Genomic DNA, 26,569 nt, shown 5'->3' with positions numbered 1-26,569 from the left:
AACGTTGTGTAAAAAACTTGACGATTAAAAAGAGTGGCGGAAATGCCAGTTCTTCTCTTCCGTTTTGCGCCCTTGATTTGAGAACTGGCAGTAAATGTAAAATTAGAAGCAATTAATACATATTTTTTGGCATTCATACGTGTACTTTGTGTTAACTATATGAATAAATGATTTTTGAATTTGCATTTACAACAATTTTTATATTTCAGTCAATTTATATACCTTACCACACAATTAATTATTTTAAAACCTTACTTATTAAACACACTATATTTTGGTGATAACTGTATTAAAAACATTTTTAGAAACTTATAGAGTTTATCACGTTTAATATATCCAGAATCACGATTTCTCTTTCTTTTTACGTAAACATATGCGATATAAAAACTATTTATTAGCCGACTTCAAACTAAATTAAAAGGTTGTATATATATTTACACTTTCAGCGACCACGCCCATAGAAAAACCATATCGAAAGAAATGTTTAAAAGTTTAAAGAATAATTAAAATTAATTAATTAATCCAACCTTTTTAGGCCCAAGCCTCATTTCTGTGTCTGTTTTATGATTTGTCACTCTAATAGGCACAGCACAGCTGTGACTCCAAGGATTATGGATACGAACTACATGCTGAAGCCTCAAGGCCAAATATATAAAAAAAACATTTATTTAATTAATTAAATAACAGATGATAGGAATAAATCAATCAATAAATCAAGTTTTGACATTGAATAAATTGTAGGTATATTTAGACCATTTAAAGGAAATTGTTTGATTTTGTTCCGTTTGAAATAGACACTTGTGGGGTTCAGGTGCAAAGCTAATTAAAGATTTTTGTTGGTGGTGCCACCGGAGGACCAGACCTGGTGGTTTTCTTAACGAATAACTATCGCGAGGAAACGCCAGCGTTATAGGTACACTGCCACAGAGACCAAACTATTCAAATTCGTTTTAATTTTCTATTCATTAATTTATTTTTATTGTTATTATTACAAAATATCTAAACATCTTTTTTAACAGATATAACCTAATTAATTCAGAACCTTTACTCTGGTTGTAAATATTTTTTTTAATTACGCAAGCAACATACCTTTCATTAATTAATAAAACATCCACCCTCAAAATCTGCAACCCCTGGTCTAAATAGTCCTTCAAATTAATTACTAAAAATAACGCCCAAAATCATTATTTATCCGCACATAATAAACATTACACATTAATGTCATTAATGCCAGCCATCGCAATTCCGCTCGAAGAAAAACCTTATAAGATTTGACAAAACATTGAATTGTAGGTAAATTTAACCGTGATTTCATATTATGAAGTTAAAATAAATGTTTTGTTATTTGATAGCTTGTTAAAATTGTAATCAAAACTAAAGAATAACAAATTTCTCTATTTAGTTTATGAATCATCGGTTTATGCATGTTTTAAATAAATAAAACATTTTACAATCGATTACAATCGCACAGAGACTGAAAGTACTGTTTTATTCTTTTCATAATCACAGCAGGCTTTATTTAAAGTAGAATCAATAAATAATTACCTCATAAAAACACAAAATCCACACACAAAACACAACACAACAGAATTAGAAAATGTCACCCGTACCACAGATTGCACACTGCGCACCGCGCGCGAATGAATTGAACTGGCGAATTGACGTTTCGCCCCACTCTGTGAGGCGTGGCCTGCGCCGTGTTTTGGGCGGGAACGCTTTTTATGACGTATTACCGCGTACAGCTTAATTGATGTGCATTTTTTGACAATTGACAATTTGGTTTTTTATTTTGAGCAGGTTTTTACATTTTTGACAATTGTTAATACATTAATATTAAGATTTCATGTCGTTTATAGAATTAGCATTTCATTTAATATTCAAGATTTTGGCAGTTTAAACCTGAAACGGGTGGATAAATTTAACATATTTTCCAAGAAGAATATAGATAAGACAAACTATGGTCTAAATGGTGAATTATTTAAACCAAAAAAGAGTGTTTTAATTAAAATGCGGCTGTTCTTGTCAAATGTTTTTCTGTATTACCTACATACGAACGACACGGAAGGCCTGATTAGGCGAATCTTTATGTTTTAATTAACAAATTGATGTAAATGTTAAATAATATAGAGATTTTGAAATAAAAGTTGTGTAAATTTAAAAGAACATTCACGGAAAGTGTTATACTAGAAAAATTTGAAAATTTATCAAAAAATAATTTAAAAAATGTTTGACGGGTCACAGTTTGTAGATAAACTGTAGAGAAGAATTAATCATCATAAGATACATACAGTTTGGTTATATTACTGTAAACTTATGGAATAAAAATAAGGTAATAAACTTGACTTGTCCATTGCCCTTTACGTGGACCTGGAATCCAATACAAAACCGGCCTATTTCGTCATGGGAACGTTTCGACCAATGAAGACTGTAATATCAGTAGGACATTTTAGTCTCAGTATTTTCGGCTCAAATAACGTATTTATTCCATCGTATTACTTGATACCTATAAACGCTGCTTTGTTAATTGTTATATTTTTATGCGAATACGAAAAATAACAATGTTCTAAAATATTATCTTTTTTTTTATTTTCATTCAAAAAAACCGCGCGATATTTTGTACGCATTATATTAACACAAAATTATACAGTATTTACAATATAACCTATATAATAATACATAGGCAAATACGCATACACACTTGTGTAGGCGTGTTGAAAAAAGATTTTGATAAACGAAAAATTATTTTTAGCCTTTGTTATGTAAGAGCACAGGTAATATTTACTAAAAATGTCCCCAAATCTTACATATTGTTTATAGAAAGGAAACAAAAAATATATTGCATAGTTAACACTAAGTACCTACAGCTAATGACTAGGAAAACAATATAAAAAAAATTACATAACACACAAAAGCCAAAACGGAATACACATTGAAACAGAAACATAAAGCACAGTTCTAAGATTGATTAATTGATAGATCTTAATAATTATAAAAAATCTCCTGTCACGATGTTTGTCCGCGAACGACTCCTAAAATACTTAACCGATTTTAAATTAAATTGGCACACCGTGAGCACTCTGGTTATAATATATATTTAATATGAAGGAACAAACAAAGCCATTATTAGTAAAAATACCAGAGTTTGGTAATTTATGTTGTAATCTGTAGTTAGGTAGGTATACGATAAATAACCGAGTTTCGTAAATAGTTGGTCTTAGATCGTGGAATTTGGAATAATTAATTTAAAAAGTTCAGCGCCATTGACGCCGCAACCCGCTTAAAGATTTTTCTGGAGGTACCAGTTAATATATTTTATTACTTCTATGACAATCAAGGACATATATATGTTATAGAAAATATATTATATAAAATTAACATAACAATCATAGAAAGCGCGTACCATTGGCGTTGCGTAGAGATGTGGGGACACTGCATCTTCTACCACTTTTACCATGGAGAGTGTTCAGAGGAGTTCGGATTAACTGACTTTCATCAGATATTGAGACTAAGAAATACCAGTATTTGCGACACGCACTGAAGTATATCCGAACCAATTCTTTCCTTCAAAAAGTGCGTTTCAATTCATAAAAGTCAGGCAACGCACTCGCGAGCACTCTGACATTGAGAGTGTATATGACACGTAACACTAGATGAGCCTTCTTTCTGCTATTTAATTGAATAAGAGCATACCAATTCCTAAAGGGCCGGCAACGCACTCGCGAGCCGTCTACCGTTGACTGTCCATAGTATCACGTAACATAAGACGAGCCATCTTTCTCCGATTTAACTGTATAACAGCGTACCAATTCCTAAAAGTCCTGCAACACATTCGCAAAATCAAGAGTGATATTACAGACACACAGGCATTAAAGAACCAATTTGATGTCAAAGAGCGTCCAAATTCTTAACCGACAACGCACTCTGCAAGCCTTTGACAGTGCCCAAACTCCACTTTTTCCCAAACCCCATAACCTATCTCAATAGATTTTTTACCGTCTGAGAGAGACATCTTAATGCATATATTGATAAAAGTGTGCCAATAACCAATCAACGTATTGCAATAGCCATCTGTCGATACAAGCTATCCATGATAGGTCGGATCGGTGTATGTGGATACACCTTTCTTATAAAAATGACAGTTCAACTGTCCCGATATCCTATCTTAAGAATTTAACTTATACCAATTTTTAAAATAATAATTATTATTTTAATATTTTTTGTACGGTTTTATTTAATTTATTTGGTTGATATTGAGTATCAAATATGAGTGTAAGAGCGAAGAGATTGCATTCTATCCGTCGCCAAAAATGGATTGCCTTCGTAGAGTTTGTTTATTGGGATGCAGATAGGAGATCGATCGACAGTCACGGTATGATTGGAAACAATCTGAGATTGTGGATTAATTATTGAGTTCGGGCTTTAGTGTCCTTCAAAGAGGAGAGAATTTTTAAAAGGCCGATTGGCAAAGTTGGTTGCCCACATCAGATGAGCCTCCTGTCTGGCCTTTTTTTCTTGTATTTTAACATCTACAGAGTTGGCTTTTGTTAATAAATAAAAAACACTAACGCAAGTTCCCTTTAAGAGATCCCTCTTAATGTTACCTTTATACATAAAGCGAGAGTTGGAGTGACTCGTAAGAAAATTTAATTAAAAAATCTTCGGCATTCATTTGTTCTTTCCCAAGCTGCGTTTACCAGTGGAAAATTGGGAAAAACTTTTGTGTTTTTTACAACTAAACAAACGGGCTAGTGAGAACCTAAGTGTCTATAGACTAATAGGCATGGTCTTGTCCTGGAAAGAAAAGCACGAAACCAATGACATATTTCAAATTGCTCATAAGTTTAACAGCGAGAAAGCGTAGCTTGGGCGGCAGCTAAGGCGGGCGGTCAAATAATAAAAGCCTTTTAACGCCTGAACCCAAAAATTAATTCTCAATCTCAGATTGTATTCACTGAGACCGTGACAGTCGATCGATCGCCTATCTGCATCCCAATAACTAAACCTTACGCAGACAATCCATTTTTGGCGACGGATTCGACGACTCATATTTGATAATCAATATAAACCAATTAATATTAAGTTATACATGTTTATGTTTAATCATATCAAATAGCGTTTTAAATATTTTGAAAACTGGTGTTAGTTAATATCTTAAGATAGGATATTGGCTCAATTGAACTGTCATTTTCATACAAAGGCATATCCACATACACCGATCCGACCTACCATGGATAGCTTGTATCGACAGATGGCTATGACAATCCGTCGATTAGTTATTGGCTTATATGTAAAAGTATTTGGTTTAAGATATCTATCTCAGATGATCAAAAATGGATTGATACATTATTGGGTTTGGGCGTAAATAGATATGACTTTCGAGCGAGTCCACTGGAGCTATCAAACGCCCTTCGAAGTAATTAAAGACCCGACCCTTTTTTTAAAAGAATTGTTGTAATAATGCTTCCTTTGAACCCATGGCTCAGTGGTTGAAGCCTCAGAATATTTGTCTTAAAAATAAATAGTGGAAACTTATATCAGACTTAATAATTGGTATGCTCTTGATTGAAAGAAATCGTGATTGGTAAGAAAGCAAATAATGTGACCGTACACTAACCAATTGGACCCAGTGAAAGACTGCTTCTTCAAAACTGTAATAAGAGATGCACTGGATCCTATGCAGAAGTAGTTTAAGAAGAAGTAGCTAATTTTGTGGTCCAATAAAAAAAAAATAAGAAGTAGGTATAGATGTATCATTGATGACCACGACGCACTTGATTCCTTCAATGGGCCCAAAGGTTTTTTATTAAAAAAATTATGAAGATATATGGACCTTGGACAGCTGGTTCCATGTAGCAAATGGCCAAAACTGTGGACAGTTCTTGAGTAAATTCTACGTTTAAGAGTCAAAATAGAATATTCTGGCAACCATTTCTCGCTATCAATTAGAATCGTGATATCTTTTGCAAAAAAGAAAAACACAAGGTTATGTACGTTCTCTTGTCGATCAGTTAATTGATAGTCAATTGGGGCAGAGGACTTGGAGCGTAGAAAACAAATGCTTCGTTGCCTGGTCCGTTTTGGGCCACGTTTCCTTTTGCCTTGATTTGCCTGGACTACAGTCGAGAGCTTTGCAATGTGACTTTGATCTCTCAGCCCGTAAGCTCGGCCCTTTAGACCTGTCAATTGTAATACTGCGTAGCTGCAATGGCTAGTGAATAGAGATCCTCTCGAACCAGCATTTTCTCGAAGTTGAAGGAGAAAAGAAGGATAAAATTGTGAGTAAATTAACTTATTGTCTGAAGTAGTATTTATAATCGTGTTAAAAATTCATGTAGTGAATAAATGAATTTTTTATGTATTCTTTAAAATACACGAAATACGTGGACTTGAGTGTGATTCTCATCCCTGGACCAATAGATATGTGCGCATTTAACATTGGCTCGAACGGTGAAGGAAATCGTGCGGAGTCTGGCTTGCATAGATCCAACACGACGGTGTGTGTCAGGCACATGTGGTTGACCACCTACTTGCCCATTAGATTGTCAAATCATGAAACAGATACTGATATCTGAGGCCTAGACTTCAAAAGTAACTGATTTATTTATTTATTTCAATATAATGCTTTTAACTAAAAACTAAGACAAAAATGTAGTTATAATACTTCTGTAGTACATATCTGAGGCCCATATTTTATATTAATAAAGATAATTTTTTTATTAAATAAAGTTACAAATATACTTAGTACTAGTAACCTATTGCCATAGGTTGTGAGGCCCAAGACCGAACGCAATGGAGACTCATTGTGGACGCCGTCTGCCCCACCTAGGGGTTATAGGACATTAGCTAACTATTTACTAACCTATTGCGAAAATCACATAATTTCATTGAATGCTTTCAGCGTTCAGAAAAATAATTCTCAAATAAAAACACTTAATTAAAACACAGAATTGAATCAATTTTCTACTTATAAACGTTTCAATTATACTTACAACATAATTAACTTTAATAAAAACGTACGAAGATAATATTTACGATCGCAACGTGTAGTTAGCAATTTACTAGAAATTACTGATAGCCGATCTTGATTATTATCTATTGCTCGCCATCTAGCGTCAAGTAGAAGAAACTTTCAAATATTTTTATTAGTTTTATTGTAGTTACGGAAAATTGCACGTCCAACTTCAATTTTGTTCCCTTTGGAATAGAGGATCTTGGGTCCTGAGGCTCAAGTGAATAGACGCTTATTAAAGATTATTTTGGCTCCTGGTAGATAGTGCCGGTGATACTGCCAGAGCTGGTGCTTTTATTATCGCAATATAGCGAGGAAATGCTGTCAGCGATAAAGGTATACTGCCGCAGGGATAAACTTATTAATTTTTCTTAATTTTCTTATTACTTATTTTGGAATAATAATAATATTCCATTAGTATTTTATTTCCAATGAATATAATAGTAATAAACCGTCAACAGAACTCCTTCACGGGTAAAGGCGTCCTCCAGCTTTTTCCACATATCTCTGTCCACGACTTTCTTTCTCCTTTTTTTTTAATTAAATTAAGTAAACAGCTGTAATTAAACCGTGGTGAATAGTGCAAGTGGCGCCATCTAGCATCGACAGGAAATACTTTTTAAACAAAATGTTAATTGTCGTGATGTAAAATTGCTATAGTAAGTGGCCGTCAATAAATAAAACGGTTTTAATTACAATAATTTTTTTAATAAATAATAAAAATAACTTTCTAATTTAACAGTGTATTTTTTGAAAAATATTTTCGGACAGTTTTTCTTCTATTTTATTATTACTATTAATAGTTTTCTATCAAAATATTTTGCATTGATTAATAAATATACCATCTTTATAAAAACTTGTACACATTACAGCGACATCTCTTATTTAGCGTTAAAGGATGTTATGTAGTTAAAATGCTATGTAATTTTTATGAATCTACACAGATGTCGCTAAAATATATTTGTGAAGGACGGGTAGTGGTACTCTTTCTTTAAGGATATTTTCTAGGAAAACCACTATCTTCTAGACCACTAACTGGCCAGAAAGTCATAGGCTAATTAAGAATACACTAAGCAGAATTTCATTCAGAACATCTGTCCAAGCGCAATTATAGATGGCGCTACCGAAAAAGATTATAAACAAATAAAATTTATTCATTCAAATCAAGTTTGTAACCCTTTCACTTCAAGTATTTCTTTCATACCATATTTTATTAGAGTTAGCGAACATTGTAATTTGTGTTTATTAAATATACCTATGTAATATTAGGCAAGGCATATAGAATTCCCCACGTACTATTTCGACTACCGGCATTTTTAATATGTGGGATCAGCTGCCTAAAGTAAACTCAAAATAACTGCGTATATTGTTCGGAAGTCAAGGGCGTAAAAAAGAACTGGCAAGAAACTCTCCGCCACTCTATTTAATCGTCAAGTCATACAAAAAGCGCCAATTTATAAAGAAAAATCAAGTTTTGTTATTTCTCTAATTTCAGTTGTTCGTGATTGTAATAAATATATTAAAGATTTTTCTAATACTAAATTATTCGCGAAATTTGTATTTTTTAATTAAAAAAATATAATTTAATAATCTATGCATTCCAGAAATTAAAACACGGTAAGTTAAATACTAATACTATGGCATGAAGAATTCGTAGATTCTTAGTACCGATCTATATATCTCAGGTATGTCCAGATCATTAAAATATATTTTAAGGTAATTAACATAAAGTAATGATTATATGTAATTACATAAGATTGTAAACACACGGAACAAAAGGAGTTACATTTAAAAAATGATTTTTAAAGGCCGGCAACGCACTTGCGAGTCCTCTGGTAATGTGAGTGTCGAGGTGAGTGAGGCTCCTGCCCGTGTTATAAAAAATATACACTCAACATTGTATTTGTTTTTACTCGTTAATTAAATGAGGCTTTATAAATTTGAACTCAAAATAAAATGTTAATCAATCAATTAAATATAATCAATTTAATATGAAATCGAATTTAATGACGTGGAATAAGTGATGCCATGATGATCTTATGTTTCAAAATAAACGTAAATATTTTATTTTTATTTATTTATTTTTTTGTTTTTTGTTAACTGTGTTATATTTAAATAATGATTTTTAAAGGCCTGCAACTCACTTGCGAACCGTCTTGTAATGTCCATAGGCGGCGGTATCAAGAAACATCAAATGAGCCTACAGCCCGTATTTTACACGTGCAAACATTTTACTAGACAAAGCGGCAGTTACAATTTATTATCTATAATTCATCTATTATTACTGAATACCTACTGTTGTCGAAGTGTTCAGTATTGCACTGAAAAACAATAAAACAGATCAAGTATTTTTTCTCTATATTTTATTTTCTCTCCAGAAAATGTATTATTTTTATTAAATTACAATATAAGTAAGGAATTTTCCGTCCCAATTAAGATCGTCTCTGAATGGATAGATTAATCTAAATTCAGTTAGATGTTGGTTTTTAATCATCGGTAGTCTCTTTCCTTTCAAAAGGATAATAAGGATGGTCCTGCCAGAAACTAGGGCAAAAAACGCGATAGTTTTTATTGAATTCACCTGAAAAAATATACAATTGTGTCAGTTAATAAATATACATCTAAACATATTTAAATTTCACATCAACCTGATGGATAATCAATATTAAAATAAACATATTTGTTTATTAAAATACTCACTCAAAGTAATCATATCCGATTCGGACAGTTCAAAATCGAATATGTCGATATTTTCTTCGTTTTTCTCTTTACCCAATGAGTGTGGTATAGGCGAAATACCGCGTTGTACCTGTTGATTAACGAAATTATACCATCATTGCAAATGCAGTCTTGGCGCCAAAATAATTGCATTCCTCTGTGACAATGACCAATGACGTAGGTCACGTATCAAATGTCAATGTCAACAATGTTTGCCGCCGCGAAATGACACCTCTTAAATTATTTTTTTACTGACGATGGGCGACGCGGAACGTTTTAAGCAGAGACGGAAGGACGTATTTTCGATATGTTCGGGCGTAGGACATCACACGACATATTTTTGATAATACCATAGACAATTTTGAAGTTTAGCTGAAAGTTTCAGATGTAATACATTATTAAAATGCATCCTTGGCGCAAGTTAATCACAGCCTTAATAGGTAAGTAGGTGATCAGCCTTTTAAGGGTCTAAGGCTTCCTGACGATGCTTTCCTTTATACGGGCGATTGTTAAATGCGCTCATAGATCGACCATTGGTGTACAGCCGGGGATCGAACCTACGACACGACCTTTCTAATAATACCATAGACAATTTTTATAGTCTAGATGAAAGGTTCAAATATCGTGCATTATTGAAATAATAAAAAAAATATTGCCATACCAAATAGCGAAGCACAATTTGGGGTACTGTTTTCTTATATTTCTCGGCCAGTTCCACCATTGTAACGTCATCAACCCTGGGTGGAGGTGGTACACCAGTCTTGTCAAATAGCGAACCAAATGGCATAAACGCCATTAAAGCGATATTTTCCCGTTTTGTAAATTCAAGGATTTCATTTTGGGCCAAATTTAGGTTCACCTGAAACGGTTACAGGGTAATTTAGAGTTTAGCAAATCGTTATTCAGATATTGTTTTGTCAAACGACTACGGTCTATTGCTTTTGCAAGAAACATCAATTTGAGGCTGTAAGGAGATGATCTACACCAATATTACAGAGGAATGATTGATTGCATTGAATTGGTCGAAACCTACTGAAAAATTCATCCATCACTAGAATCCTAAATCGCTGATGAACAAAGGATTTAGTTTGTGATTTAATTCAGTGTTAAGGTGTGAAGGCCAATAAAGAACTTCCTAAATGCTGTGGAAACCATTGACAATAGTGTAATGTTCCGGCAACTGGTTTCCAAAAATAGCTCTGACCTTCGTATTATTATTATTGTTAACAATTGGTCGGTTACGTTAAACGCTTTGAATCTGCGACATATATTTGTAATAGTCAAGGAAATATAAACTTTTTAAATACATACCTCAACCTGCAGAACAGCTGGTCGTATCTCACAATTCGATAGTAGACGCTCCATCTGACTTATGTTGAAGTTAGAAATACCTATGGACTTTGCGAGTCCGAGGCGTTTTGCTTCCTCCATGCCCTTCCAAGTGTCTAAATAGTCTATAATATCAAAGCTAGTGTCGTTCGGCTGAAAGCAAAGTAGTTGCTATGTAATATCTACTGAATGCTGTCTCCGACACTATCGACATATTTGTATGTTCGCAGAGTGAATTCACAGAAGCGATATTGTGTATTTTCTGTGTTTAATATTATATTTTATTAAATGATTCTCGATATTATCGTATTGTCTTTAAGGATAATGTATATATTTCTGTAATAAATAAATTAAAAATAAAATACATATATGTGGTGTCTTAGTCGTTTTTGTAAAACTATTTAGAAACTGCATTTCCGACTTAAAGTATGCTCCTGCAACTCTTATAAAATTCACAGTACATTCCAGAATATTTCATAAAATGTAGAATTTTTCCAATTAATTAAACTGGTTAATTAGCAGCAATATCTTGCTGATGGCCTGATGATCTTTCACAGCTCAGATCGAACTGTTTCGGGGAGCGCAGCTGATGATGCTCACCCTGATGGGCTTTATGTTCCCCAAGAACCAAACAGGAATTATTGTAGCTGGTTTAAAGGTGTGACTTCATCGTTATACAATAATAATAATAATTAATAAATAATAATAATAATTATTTATTTATTTTTCTCCCTTAAACATTAACAATAAAAATTAATAATACAGTGACGGTATTGGGAGACTAGGTTTCCAAACTAGGTAAGAACCTGTGATATGGATAACCAGGCTTCCATTCCATAATTTAAATAAAAGTAATTTAGTAAAAAAATAACATACCATCAATGCAACGGGATTGTGTATCAGATACAAGTCTACATATGAAGTGTTCAGACGTTTCAGAGAACCTCGTAAAGCATGTACAACATCTCTTTGTTCGTCCAAACCGAGCTGCAAAAAAAAAAAAAAAAGTCTACATTCCAGCGATTCCGTCGTGGGTAGAAGTGGATTTTAAATTTTCAAGGTATAGGCTGTGCCCCTTTGCCTATTCAATCCAACAATTTCATATATACACAGACCAACCAGTTCGCAGCCTCCAACCTATAGTAGTTACTGGCATATATGTGTAGGGGAAGAGAGAAGAGAGAAATACATTATCTACAACTTCGCTCTTTTTTAATCATACAAAGTGTGAGATGAGATCGCAGACGTCGATTACTGGTGGCGAACTGGCTGTTTCACTCTAGACTATAGAAGTTTGCTACTCCAAATTTGGAATGACGAGTGCGAGGGATGTGTCTTCGAAACATTTTTTGCAGACAACAGAGCTCTATGTGCAAAATGTGAAAAAATCGTCATACAGATATCGTTTAAATTTCTATGACGTAGCAAAATTAAATACGGATCCCAAATGCCGTCCCCAATATCTGCAGCCCCAGGCTCCTTCCTACTCAGCCTGCTGGTAAATCTAGTCTTGGCCAAAAGGCTTGATTGCCTGTCAATCCTGAGTACCTTGATCCGCTTGTTTGAAAAAGAATCGTCAGAAACATGAAGATCTATCATCCTTATAATTTAAAAAAGACCAAAGAAATGTATGGAGGTGACCAACACCTGGGCTTATACCGTGTCTGGTATATTATGATAGAAGAAATTAAGAACTATTCTATCGGTTACCAATATAAATATTACCTTAGTAGTAATGAAGATCTGTTCCCTGGGTATATTTGATTTGAGGATACCTTTTCCAACATCTTCTTCATTTTCATAGCCGGAGGCTGTGTCTATCATTCTAGAACAAAATATTTATTTTACAGAACAGGACCAGCAGGAGGATCATCTGATGATAAATGATACCGCCCATGGACACTCAAAGGCAGAAGGCTCAATGCGTTACTGGTTAAGAATGGGTTTGCTCTTTGGAGAACGCTAAATCGAATTGGTTCATAAATACTGAAGTATTTCTGGTTCCACATAATGGTGGTGCAAAAGGTGCCTTAAAAACCCCATGTGTGGAAGTGACGACGAGGTGATACAGGTGGAATTTCGTATTCTTGACGTCCGATGGTGAAACTCAGCTGCAGATTAGTCCGAACAACTCCTCTAAATATAGATTAAACAAAATAGGGGATTTGATTGCCAAATACTTTATTGTAAGCGGCCTTCTTTTAGACATTAGTTCTTCAGAAAATAAATCTAGTGATTTCAAATTTATGTTATACAAAAATCATTCATACAAACTAATATAATTAGCTTTTAAATATCAATAACGTACAATAATTCTGCAATAGTATTTGTGTGACATAACATCACAAACTCTAAATCGGATATTAACTCGCTCGCTCATAATCTACACTAAGAATATAGAAACAAAAAATAGTTTTATTTATATATAGCCAATGACAGAATACATAATGTACCAAGTGGTTCAAACATTTACGATAGGACAAGTCAATAAAATATATTATACATATTTAACTAACTTATGTCTAATTTGGCTGTGCTGTGCGATGGTGTAAAAGTGAGGGTATGTGGAGAGAGCTCATGATGCGAGTCTTAGTGCTATGGATATAATACATAAGCAGATTTCGCAATAGCTTAAACAAATCAAGCTTAAACTGTGGTCGCTCAGCTTGGTTGAAAAAATCAGGTAACAGTAAAAAATATTTGATGAAAAGCCTTATAGACGAAGCAAATGGAGTACCACTAAAGGCCGTACTTGCTACTTCTCGTCAGCCACATCGCATAAAATATTACCTATATCCAGCATTAAGTGCCCAAGTCACAGGATTCTCCACATCTTCTTCTTCTTGTCCGTCCTGAAATAAATGCAAGAAAGGTGTAAATGTAAGAAAATTCATAAAAAAATATTCCAAATGTAAAATGTACTGGCAGTTCTTAAATACATTTCTCGAAAACGCATGGGTCCGTCAAGCATAATTTACAATCTAAATACTATGCAGAAACAAAGATAATAATAATAGCAAATAACCCAGCATGGTATCTAAAACTCGGCGAAAAATCTCCATGGAGTAATTTTTATCGTTAATCTAGGACAAACGTGAAATAAGCTTCTACTCAGTGCTATCAACTTACTTCGTCAAAGCCAATCGTCGCCAATCCAATGGCTGGCATGAAATTGCCATCATTCAAAGGTATCCTTGGGGCTTTTCCGCCATCAGAGTCGCATACCTGGAATAAAACATTCTGTAACCAACTTTCTCTATATTCCTCGATTTTTGACGGCTTTTATTTCATTAAGTTATCGTTTGGTTAATTTTAAACTATTAAATGCTATATATATATACTCTATTTGTTTTATATTTCTCCAATAAATTATATTATTTAGTAGTTTTTGAAAAATTAATTCTAAATGATAATTCATGACTCTTGAATTCTTTTCTCTATAAAGACGATCCTATAAAAAGATATACAAGAAGTCTTCTTTATAAAATTGTGAGAATTACTCAATGTCTGGAGCCACTCTGGTGAATTAACCTGGATCGAATGCTAATGGTTGCTGTATTCGACATCTTAATACGTTCGTTATAATTTCACAATGACGATATCTTATCTAGCCCATGGACAGTTTGATTGAGGGCTATTCGTTTTTTTTTAAATTAAATTATGACTTTAGGTTTTGAAAATATACTTACTGTTTACTTAACAATTTCCTAGTAATGCGAATCCTATCATTCTCTAATCAATTTTTTATCTATACTACGAAAACCACATCGTACTGATAAGCGGAATAAATTGAAATTCCAAAATATTCGCAAATATTTTTAATATTACCTACATTGAATGCTTAAACAGTGCGTACAAAGTAATAGCCGGAAAATGAATGTGTCGAATGAGAAAAAATACTATGATTATAATTATTAAAGGGGCTGACAAATACGTAAACAGATTTACAAAATTTTTACCCACTCCCCCTGTAAGCAAAAGTAAGTTCTCAAAAAGAATCTTAAATCCTCGAATATCGGATTCAAGCATAGACTATGTGTGGGTAACTCAAACTCAAACTCAAAATATCTTTATTCATCTAGGTAAACATGTACGTCAAAAAAAACAAATTAAATTTACATTTACTACCAGTTCGCAAGTCAAGGGCGTAGAGCGGGCAAGAAGAACTGGCAAGAAACTTTCCGCCACTCTTTTCAATCGCCAAGTTTTTAATACAAATTGTTTGAACTGGAGCAAATCAATCCCAAGGATTAGGATCATTTAAGTATTCGTCACATTTATAAAAGGCTTTATTAATTAATTTACTTTTAACAAGGGCTTTGAATTTTTTTGGTAATGCGTGTAAAACAGTTAAAAAACTTGCCCCTCCCCCCAATCGTGCTTACGCAATACTTAAATGGCCCCCCAATTAGTTTTTTTAAACAAAAGCAACTCGGAGTCGTTCATTAGTTAATAGTTCCTTGATTTTAGGCGTTCTTTGATGACTCGTAAACAAATCTAAATGAATATTAATGTAAAATTTTATGAAACTAAAAAAAAACTAACCTGTGCCATGACGTCCACAGTTCTGAAGAATACAAATTGTACTGAAGTTATCGGTTGCAACGAAATGACGGATGCGTACTAATGTTAATGCGATAAATACTGTTTTTTAATCTAATCAAAAGATTCACGCCATTAATTTCCTGGTATTCCTGAGCAGTACGGATTTCCAGGGACTGTCTTAGTTGCTGCCATGGTCAACCTAGCCCCTAATCCGCGTATGGCTCAGAGTCAGCGCCCGCCCTAAAAAGATCTGGAGTCTTACCTTAAACAGGCTTACGCCCGAACCCAATAATTGATCCACAATCTGAGATTTAAAACAGTCTGAGATCAGACCTCCTATCTGCTGCCCAATAACCAAACCCTACGAAGACGAAAAAGTTTTTGGCGACGCAAACCGCAAACTCGTCGCTTTTTACACTCATAATTGATAGTTAATATAAACCAAATAAATTAAATAAAACCGTACAAATATTATTAAAATATACATGTTTTTAATTTAAAAAAAAAACTGGTGTAAGTTTATAATTTTAAGATAGGATATTGGCACAATTGAACTGTCATCTTCATACAAACGTCTATCCACACACATCCAACCTACCATGGATAGCTTGTATTGATACATGGCTATTACAATGCGTCGATTGGTTATTGACACACTTTTAACAATATTTGGATTAAGATGTCTGTCTCAGACGGTCAAAAATGGATTGAGATAGGTTATGGAGTTTGGGCAAAAGTGGACTTACGGCGATACCAGTGGATTATACTTGCACTGTCAAAGGATTGCAGAGTCAGTAGTTGACGTTGATGAATACTCACTCTTGATTTTGCGAATGTGAACGTGTATATAATAGTATGGTCACTCAACGCGAGACTATTATAAAACTATTATTTTGATATATTTTAAACAAGGTTTTCTACTGCTGACACTTACTATTTTTATACGTTGCCGTCAAATTTTCATAGGAGCTTTAAAAGTTTTTTATAGGGCGCAAACGGGCAGGAGGCTCACCTGATGTGAATTTTTACCGCCGACCATAGACACTCTTAATGCCAAAGGGCTCGCGAGTGCGTTGCCGGACTTTTAGGAAATGATACGCTTTTTTCTTGAAGGAAAGAATTAGTTCAAAAATACTTCAGTGCGTAACTGGTTATAGATAGTGGTGGTACAAAAAGAGCTAAAAACGCTCAGTTACAAAACTTACTTTTTTAAATATTTGGATTAAGGTGTCGTGTCGTCATTAAACGATCTAAATGGTCAAAAATATATTGAGATAGGGTATTGGGTTTGGGCGTTAGTGAGGAATCGATATCGATAGCCGCGATATCTCCGTTTTAGAGATAGCTTTCCCAAAACTCTACTTAACTTATCACCTTATCAGCAAATATTTTCTGTTACCATCATTTACTGATTGTCGAGTCAGTTTTTCATTCCAGGAATTACCAGGAAATGGATTTGGATTAAGCACAATACAACTTTACTATCTTGGTGAGTCAAGCAAAAAAATTCTGAGGTAATCTTCCAAACCTTAATCCCAGAACTTGTTGTACAAAAATAACCCTGATATCCTGAATGTTAGCATTAATTATATCTCCAAATCCACAACCGACGCACCCTAAAAGTATTAATTTCTACCGACGGTAATTATTATTATCTTTAATTATTGATATGATAAAGCTCCTAAGAAAATTTGACGGCAAGGTTTAAAAATAATAAGTGTCACTAGAAAACTTTGAATTAAATATGGCAAAAGAATAGTTTTATATTAAATAAATATTTATATTATAAGCCCCCGCGAACTTCATTTCATCTTAATCTGATTTTACTTAATCTACATTTTTAGTACAACATGGAAAATTTTGCCCCAGAGACAGTAAGATTTTCCGGAAAGAAAACTTTTTTGCGTTTTATGATATGGTTATATATAAGTTCTTAACAATGAAATACAATTTTGAGAGTAGATAAAAATTAAGTATTGTATCAAAGGCAAAATTATTTATTCATATAGGTGTTACAAAACATATTATAACAAATTACCATAAGAACGTCAAAAAAAGAAATTTTAAATGAATCTAATTTTACATTTACTGCCAGTTCTCAAATCAAGGGCGTAGAACGGAAGAGAAGAACTAGCAATAAACTCTCCGCCACTCTTTTTTACACAATGTATGTATTTTTGTATGCTGTATCATAAAATAAAGTTGGGATGACACTCCTTATCACTTAGAAGTTTGAAAGAGATATAATAGCCGATTCTCAGACCCACGCATAATAAATTTCATAAGAATCGGCCGAGCCGTTTCGGAGGAGTATAGGAGCTAACATTGTAACACGAGAATTTTATATAAAAAAAAACAAAAAACAAAAATTTCCTTTATTAAGTTAATGGTCTTAAATATACATTTTCTATTCATTCCTATATGTTAATACTTAACAAAGGTTTAATCTAAACAAAACAATGAACTTACATACTTAATAGTACTTAAAAAGGTAATCTAATACATAACATATTTTAAAAACCCAAAATATATATAGATAATATTGATATACAGAAATTAATGTTCATTGTGCTTGATGAATTGTTTAAAATTATTATTACAGAAACATCTGTCAAAAGCAGTTTGACAGTTAAATTTTAAAATTTGCAGGAAGCATCAATCAGAACTATCGTTCCTTCATTCGGAATTGCCATTTCGTTTCTTTTTCATCACCTCAGCTCATCAGCATCTCAACTGTTTAAGACGGCTCATGGCAGGCCCCAAATACTTTTTTTAGGTAAATATATCCCCATGATGAAAATTTGGACACCGAAGACAATAAAAAAATTAATAGCTTAGACCCAAATATGAATGTCAGAGGGTCGCGAGTGCGTAGCCGGCCTTTTAAGAATTAGTACACTCTCGTACAATTAAATCAGGAAGAAAGCAGGAGGCTCATCGGATGTTAAGATACTGTGGACACTAAATTCCAGAGGGATCGCGAGTGCGTAGCCGGCCGTTTAAGAATGCTCTATTCTTGTCCCGGATTCTGTTTGGGTCGCCAGTCAGATCAGGTCCTCGTGACGATATAGACAATATACACCTAAAGTCTTCCGCAGTAAGACTTAGTATTGTTTATTAGTTTAATAATACAAAGACTTTGACACATCTGTCACCTTTGACAAGAAATAGTAAACATACCAAAGTGATGTAACTGTAATGGCGGTAGAAACCGTTAAAACAGTAGACTAAGATATTTCATACGGTATCACGTCACATGCTAAAGAGGTGAAGAGATTCGTACTGTAGGCTGACAGATTTATGCCTTTGTAATGTGATGTTGGAGACGGATCAAGACTATCTGGACATCGAAAATGACGAATTTGTCAGTTTTAGATAACTGTGACGACCCATTTTTCTTCACCGTTATCAAAATCCTATAAAAAAGTGAGAAAGAAGTGGAAGGGAGGGGATGCTCGCTGGACCGACCATGTCAAGGTACTCAAAGGCCAATACAGGTACAGAAGCCAAAGAAAAGGGGAGAATAGAGGAAAATGCATCACCAAAATGATCATCAGTAACACGACAAAAGAATAACAATTAAACAGTGTGGATAAATAAATATTATTTTGGTGTTTTTAAATCAATTTCATATACGATGGTGATAGTAGTTACTAATCATTTATTTATTTCAATAAATATAATCTTTTTGATTAATTTTAATGTTTATCGTTAATGACTACTGCATTTTAGTTTTTTTTCCATACGCCAAAGAAGTATTCTAACTTGTGTACATACACACACTCTTTTTGTTATATTAATAAATAATTTGACATATCTTTAGTATCAAAGTATGATACTTTCAAATTATTTATATGAAATTATAAAAAAAAATTATATAAATTTGTATGAAATCAGTAAATTACATAAAAAAAAATAAAAAATAAAATAAAATACGTTTATTTTGGAACATAGGATCATAATGGTATCACTTATTCCACGTCATTAAATTCGAGCCTGTTGGCGTCGCTACTTACTCATCGGCAAAGAAGACAGAGAGTGTTGGCAAGTTAAAACTCTCGGTATTAAAAAAAATATTCTCCGCATTTACAGTAGACGCACTGCATGCACTCCGGCTCATCCGATCAGTAGTTTTAGTACAATTCGTAATCTTGTGAACTGTGGACGTCATGGCAAAGGTTAGTTTTATCTAATTTTCTAAAAAAAAATCTTATCTAAAACATTAGTACTGAATAAAAGACGCTTAAAGACCCAAGGAGTTATTAACTAATTAACGACTCTGAGTTGTTTTTATTTTAAAAACAACTATATCTAGCTTTAGCTTTTTATTAGAAATTATAATCATAGTTATTTATTTCTCAAAACATCGCTCGCCCAACGAATTATATTTCAAAACTTTGGTAATTCGAAATACCACTAAATTTGTATTATTATATTATTATTACACGCTCAAGAAACTTGTTTGGGGTGAATTGCTTTGTATATTTGATTTTAGACTTTATGTGTGTGGTTTAAAATACATTTTTCTTTAAAATTTGATTAAGGACTGACCTTGAAGCTATCTCTTGTTTAGAAATGTGAAATGGTTTTTAAGTGTCCATACCGAGTCATACATTATAAAATGTCAAAATCGTTTGCATACACAATATAAACATTTCGGTAATAATGACAATTATATTAAAATTAATACTTTAATGATATGTCGATTTTATAATTATAATATATATTTAAGAAATTTAATTAATGCGTGGTAATATAAAACTCCATCTCTTGGGCATAATACGAAATGCAGAATTTAATATTTTACAAAATTATAGCAGTTAGCTTAGTGAGGTCCTGAGGGTCCGGAGAGTTCCTGAGGTCGAAGGTTCAATCCCGTGCATACATATTAATTATACTGCATGTAACTGAATTATATATATATTAAGTATGTTAAATCGTTATTAGGAATAATATATAAACAATAAACAGTGAAGCTGCTTTTAACCCACAGATGGCGCTAAACAATATTTTTTTTATCATTTCGCTCACAAAAAAATGAGAATTGTGTCATCTAGAGTTTTAAAATTTCAGGTGACCATACCGAACTTTAAACTTAACAATGGTAAGGAGATTCCGGCTCTTGGGTTCGGCACATGGCTGGGTCTTGATGAGAAGGTACCTTCAACAAATTTCTAATTATATTTGCTAAGGCCGTATCTTCTAGTGGTCAGTGGACAGTACTAATACCGCTATTAAATTAATTTCGCAAGTGTAAAAATAAATGTTATTTACAAATATCTTGACCGTTCTTAACATTTCAGATTGTATAATGTAGTTTTAAAGATATTTATAAAACTTAAAAATCTAATTGTCATATCTCAAAAAACCCGCCAAAACGCTAAACGAGACTGGCCGCTTGACGTTTGCTTACGTGTGCAAGCCAACTTCTTCAGCGTTTTGGCGGGTTATATATACATATATAATGTTAATGTTGTCTCTTTCACGCCCCAGTACTCGTACAATCGTCAAGGAAAATATTATTTTTTTTTTCAGTTAGAATTCAAAGTCTGCGATGCGCCTAAACTGGTCGACGCCATGTTGTACGCCATAGACATAGGTTACCGACACTTTGATACCGCGCACTTTTATAGAATGGAACCGGAAGTCGGCTATGTTATAAAGAAAAAGATAGATGAAGGTGTTGTGCGAAGAGAAGATGTTTTTGTGACTACCAAGGTAAGGATTTGTAAAATATAAATTTGTATGCCTGTACGCCGTGAAATTAATGTGTTCAAGCGAGTTTGTGAACTACGATCAATTTACGCGACTCAGTTAGACTAACTGTCGGTCAATTCGCTAACTGCTAGTCAGTTGACTATTTGTGAGTCAAATGACTTTTTAGGAGTCTAATTGACTATCTGCGAGTCAAATGACTAACATTCAGTATGCTAGATAAAGTCAGACTACTGAAATGCACTTTTTTCAGGTATGGCAACACAACCACAGAACAGATGACGCCTATGCCTCTATCGAAGCGTCTCTAAGAAGATTAGGTCTAGATTATATAGACTTAGTCCTTATACATTGGCCTATATCTATGGATGTAAGTTAAATAAAAATACACACATATTCAATAATTATTATTTATTTAGTTTCAAAGAAATTGGTAGACAGACAAACTTGTAGAAACTGGAAAACTTGCTAGCACTGATAACAGGAATTACTGCGTCGGTTGTGGACTTCCACGTGCAGACTGAGGCGGGTTAAAAATTGTCTTGGAACAGGTTCCGCCTGTTTGACCTGACCGGACCAGGTGCAGGCACTGACAATGGATCCCAAAAATTACTAAACGAGATAATAAAGATCCCCAGTTTCCTCCTAACTTTTATTCCATGTCTTTATCTACATATATAACATGTCTTTATATTATGTAAACCTGCTGATATTCATCTTATATACTTTCTCTGCGGTGCCCTTTTTACCTTTCCATTTAGTTTTTAAAAACACAATTTTTAGACACAATTGTACTTTTGTATTGTGATAACCATCACGAATTTATAATATTACAGATAAATGGCGTGGATGAGAAAATTGACTACCTCGAGACGTATCGGGGCCTGGAGAATGCCATGAAAAATGGTTTAGTTAAGTCCATCGGTGTGTCTAACTTCAACTTGGGACAGTTAAAACGTTTGCTTGCTAACTGTGAAATTAAACCAGCAGTTAATCAGATACAGGTAATGTTAAAGGAATTATAGAACAGGGGAAAACGGCTGGAGCCCCACTTGATGGTGGGATGCTAAAGGGTTCGCGCATTACCTGCCTTTTAATTACCCTAAGTCTCATTGGTTCGGAATACTTCAGCTGGCAGACGGTACACATAGTGTGATGCAAATCTGCCTTAAAATTCTCATTTGTGGAACGATGGAAGGTGATGTAATGACAGAAAGGCTGATCACCCCGTATAGACTTTTAGGATTTCTAGATTATTTTAAATTAATACTGACTCGGGAAATTTTTGTTATGGAATATTTATTTATCGCGCCATTTCCACGGGTAAGCAGAAACCACGGATCTCCACTTGCTACGGCCTCTCTCGCTTCATCCATTTTTATGTCATTCACCACACTCGTCATTTTGTAACTATCTCTTCTCTCGTACCTCCTGGATTTGTTCCAAGACCTCGTTGTCCACGGTTGCCATGCATATCCAACTTGTAAGGCTTCATTCATTCATAGCCAAATCTCCAAAGAGCTCCCTTTAACAAGGGTTGTCTGCTCTTCTTTCAACCCACACTACTGAAGAACCATAATCCCTTATCCCATCACGAAATGTTACACCACTCATATATCTTAAAGCTCTCATTTCGCCACGCCAATTCACTACCATATGTTAGTGTGATAAGGACTCCCCCAGGTTATGGGAGTGCCAAGGTTGAATTTGTAGCCATTCTTGATTAATTTCTTGGCTATAAATTCATCTCCAATATATTTCCAGCAATCGTATTTATACATATATACCATGGAGAGAGTTCATCCGCATCACCTCAACGTCCCTTCCACCATTGAGCGTTTTAAAACAGTTTGCTCCACCACTATGTGGGACTAGCTATATACAGACTATAAAGGCCGGCAACGCACCTGCGAGCCCTCTGGCATTAAAAGTCTCCGTGGTATCACTTTACAACAGATGAACCTCTCTGGCCGTTTAACTTCTGTTCTATGAAGAAAAATTCAGCGCAAGTACAGGAACATGTTAAAATAGTGAATAATACTATTATTTCAGGTAACGATTAACCTACTTGAAAAAGAGTTAGTGTCCTTTTGCAAGGCTCAAAATATACTCGTAGTATCGTACTCCTCGTTCGGATCCTTGACGCGATCATATGCCACCGACGCACCAGCACCTAAACCGGACGACCCATGTTTAGTCGAAATGGGACGGAAGTATAATAAGACGGTCACACAGCTTGTATTGAGATTTTTGGTAAGTAAATCTCTCTCATCAGAACAGAGGAACCATGGCTGTGCACCAATGGACTCTCAATGCGCATTTCACATTCGCTTGTACAAAAGAAAACATCGATAGGAATCCGGCTTGCTTTAGCCAAAACGACGTGTGTCACAGGCTGCTAATCATCTTCTTGTTTATTAGATCAATAAGTCATTAGATCTAGAGATTTAGCTTTAGCTAATTAGGTAATTATGAATATAAATGAAAATATAATATGAGCAGTGTTGGTCTAGCAACAGTGTGCGACTCCCTTACCTGAGGTCGTAGGTTCGATCCCCGGCTGTGCACCAATGGATTTTCTTTCTATATGTGCATTTAACATTTGCTCGAACGGTGAAGGAAAACATCGTGAGGAAACCGACACGTCTTAGAGTCAAAAAGTCGACGACGTCAGGCACTGGAGGCTGATCACCTTGCCTATTAGATTTTAAAATGATCATGTAACAGATTCAGAAATCTGAGGCAAACTCCCCAAAACTGTATCTTTAATTAATAATATTCTTCTTGTAATTATTATAATTAATAATAAAAGCCCCTATGATTTCCAATTCTTCCTTCTATTATATTTCTTCTACCTTCTTTGAGGCGCCCTCTTCTCCCTCTTTCCCTTGGTCCTTTCCATATAACAGTCATTAAAGTCTACATTTCATTATAGTCTTTATAATAGATAATAAATTATTTATTTCAGTATCAGCGAGGTATAGCTACAATCCCAAAGTCACTGACAAAGACCCGTATACTGGAGAACGCGTCAATTTTTGACTTTGACATTGACAGCGGCGATGTTGCCATTTTAGAAAAATTCGATTGCGGTTACCGATCGGATGTGCCTATTTTCTGGCAGGAGTACACGAATTATCCCTTCGAAAAGCAGGAAAAGGAGTTCTTCATTGACATGCCCGAATCGCTTCTTAAATGGAAAAATGGCGCCAATCTTGATATTGACTGAGACACCGCTAGATAGCGCTTTTATAAATAATTTCATTTAAATGTTTAATCTGATACACGAGAAATAATAATAATAAAAGTAATTTGTCTTTTATTTACCTTATTATACAAGCAGTCCCTAGCGTGGATAACGATATCTCAAAAAAATACTAAACCTATTTTGATGATGAGAATTCTCTATGGAACGGATAGTCCCATATATACCACAAAGACATAAATGTTTCAGCACATATTTTTGGTTTCCAAAAAATGTGTTTCTGTAATAAATAAATAAGAATAAAAAAATATTTACAAATATGTTACTATCCATCGCACCAATACCTGCACCCCAATGACGCATCACCATAAAAGGAAGATTGATTTTTGATTGGATGCTTCATATCGGTCCGGCAAAATCTCAACTACATGTTAACTCCATGTACAGTCCACTGCAAAATAAAGATTATTATTATTATTACTGCAATAACGAAAAACTCCCTAAAGCCTGGAATGCATTTGGATTTGGTTGGTTTAGCTTGTCCTCCATGCAATGATACACTCTACATAACATTACACCGACTCTTAATAATGACTAGAATTGAATTTATAAACTCGACTGCCGGCATCATGTATACGAACTTTCTAAGAATTTTGTTCTTTTGTTTACTGATTGAGATTTCTAGGATGTTGTTGACCATGACAAGGAGTCATGGATTTTATATACGTTATTATATTCTTAGTTGCTCATCTACTTTCAAACTGTAAATATGGCTAGTAAAAGAAAATCATTGTGTGATTAAAATGTTTTAATTTATATTATCTTGGTGATAAGATTTTTCAACATCACTTATGTTCTTTCTTTTCTATTGCGTGTATCACAAATTACTGGTGCATCAAAAGACGTCAGACATATTAGACTAGGTATACACAATAGCATTCAAATAAGATTCTTTTTTTAATATAACTACTAACACTAGTCTGAGATAAACGGTTTCTTTTTCCAATTCAAATTTTTCTTCTATCCATTTAACGAATATGTTAACTCCATATAACACCATGTACAAATTACCTTCTGAGTTGTTATATAGAGGTTACACTGTAATAATAATTCTATAGATTATTGATCGTGCACCTCATATCGGGTATTTAATTTTCTTATTTCGTTAAGTATAATTATTGTACTAGTAATAATTAAAGTAATATAATTTTTTATATTCACTGGCCCTGACATTTAATAATATTTTCGGGTTTAAAAATATTTATGTTTACCTAGCGTTTTCCTCGTACCCCTTATCAGTGGGATGTTGGTTTCGTGGTATTGATAAGGTATCAAAAAATTTGTTATTGATAATTGAGACACGGACAAAAAAAAACGTAGGAATAAAATTAAGTAAAGAGAGTGATCATTAATTGATCACAGTATTATCCACCACTAAATAGGTACTATTGAAATAAAATCCTTACAACTAGTAATATAATTTCGAACGATATCTATTAATTACAATAAATATCGATTAGATTAATGTTACGCGATCTTTACAGGCGTTTAAATTTTGACGTGTTATTTACACAGTACCTGGATGACTGAGCCTAGCTCGGCATTTTTTTTATTTTTATAAATTGTGTATTTTGAAAATTATATTTAAATACAAATTACAAACTTATAAAATGATGAAATATGAATATAATTATCGAATAAAGATAAATATATTCAAATTTAAGTTTTTATTTGACTGACATCTTTAAACGAGCAATTCTATGTTTAAGTTGATAAAACACGAATAAAATGACATTTTCTAGAAATGATTCCGATCGATAGATGTATCGCCCCCGAAACCCCCCTTAGGTATACTAAATTTCATGAAAATCGTTGAATAAAAAATGTTGAAATTGATAACCAACAAGTATACATAGACAAATTGTTTGTTTAATGTCAATCCACCATCTTAGTACTATACAGTATACACTTAATTTCAAATAGCTACGCCACTTTGAATCACGTCGCCTGTGTTGACAGTGTACAAATTTGAAGCGTGAAGTGGGCCT

General features: G+C 33.8%; 3 protein-coding genes across 3 annotated transcripts in view; 1 reads left to right on the top strand and 2 right to left on the bottom strand.

The window, feature by feature from the left end:
* The window catches only part of LOC110993436 (homeobox protein invected), a 46,588-nt gene extending 44,958 nt beyond the window's left edge, over positions 1–1,630 (bottom strand). The window contains exon 1 of the mRNA XM_022259702.2: positions 1,546–1,630. The gene's annotated coding sequence lies outside the window, so the exon portion shown is untranslated. The remainder of the gene's footprint in view (positions 1–1,545) is intronic.
* Positions 1,631–9,355: 7,725 nt separating this feature from the next.
* LOC110993413 (aldo-keto reductase AKR2E4-like) lies at positions 9,356–15,735 on the bottom strand. Its single transcript, XM_022259671.2, has 9 exons — positions 15,602–15,735; positions 14,186–14,281; positions 13,847–13,908; positions 12,782–12,881; positions 11,933–12,043; positions 11,039–11,209; positions 10,389–10,586; positions 9,710–9,818; positions 9,356–9,590 (listed from the first exon to the last, which is right to left on the bottom strand). Exons 1-9 carry the CDS (start codon positions 15,608–15,610, stop codon positions 9,496–9,498), a joined length of 951 nt encoding a protein of 316 aa, XP_022115363.2. The 5' UTR covers positions 15,611–15,735; the 3' UTR covers positions 9,356–9,495.
* Positions 15,736–19,635: 3,900 nt separating this feature from the next.
* LOC110993396 (aldo-keto reductase AKR2E4) lies at positions 19,636–24,627 on the top strand. Its single transcript, XM_022259653.2, has 7 exons — positions 19,636–19,779; positions 20,675–20,758; positions 21,137–21,319; positions 21,570–21,686; positions 22,153–22,320; positions 23,369–23,569; positions 24,285–24,627. Exons 1-7 carry the CDS (start codon positions 19,771–19,773, stop codon positions 24,543–24,545), a joined length of 1,023 nt encoding a protein of 340 aa, XP_022115345.2. The 5' UTR covers positions 19,636–19,770; the 3' UTR covers positions 24,546–24,627.
* Positions 24,628–26,569: the final 1,942 nt, after the last annotated feature.

This window comes from Pieris rapae, chromosome Z (assembly GCF_905147795.1).
Source record: "Pieris rapae chromosome Z, ilPieRapa1.1, whole genome shotgun sequence".
NCBI classification, from domain to species: domain Eukaryota; kingdom Metazoa; phylum Arthropoda; class Insecta; order Lepidoptera; family Pieridae; genus Pieris; species Pieris rapae.
The sequence above is the reverse complement of the archived record's forward strand: the minus strand, read 5'-3'. Positions and strand labels throughout refer to the sequence as shown.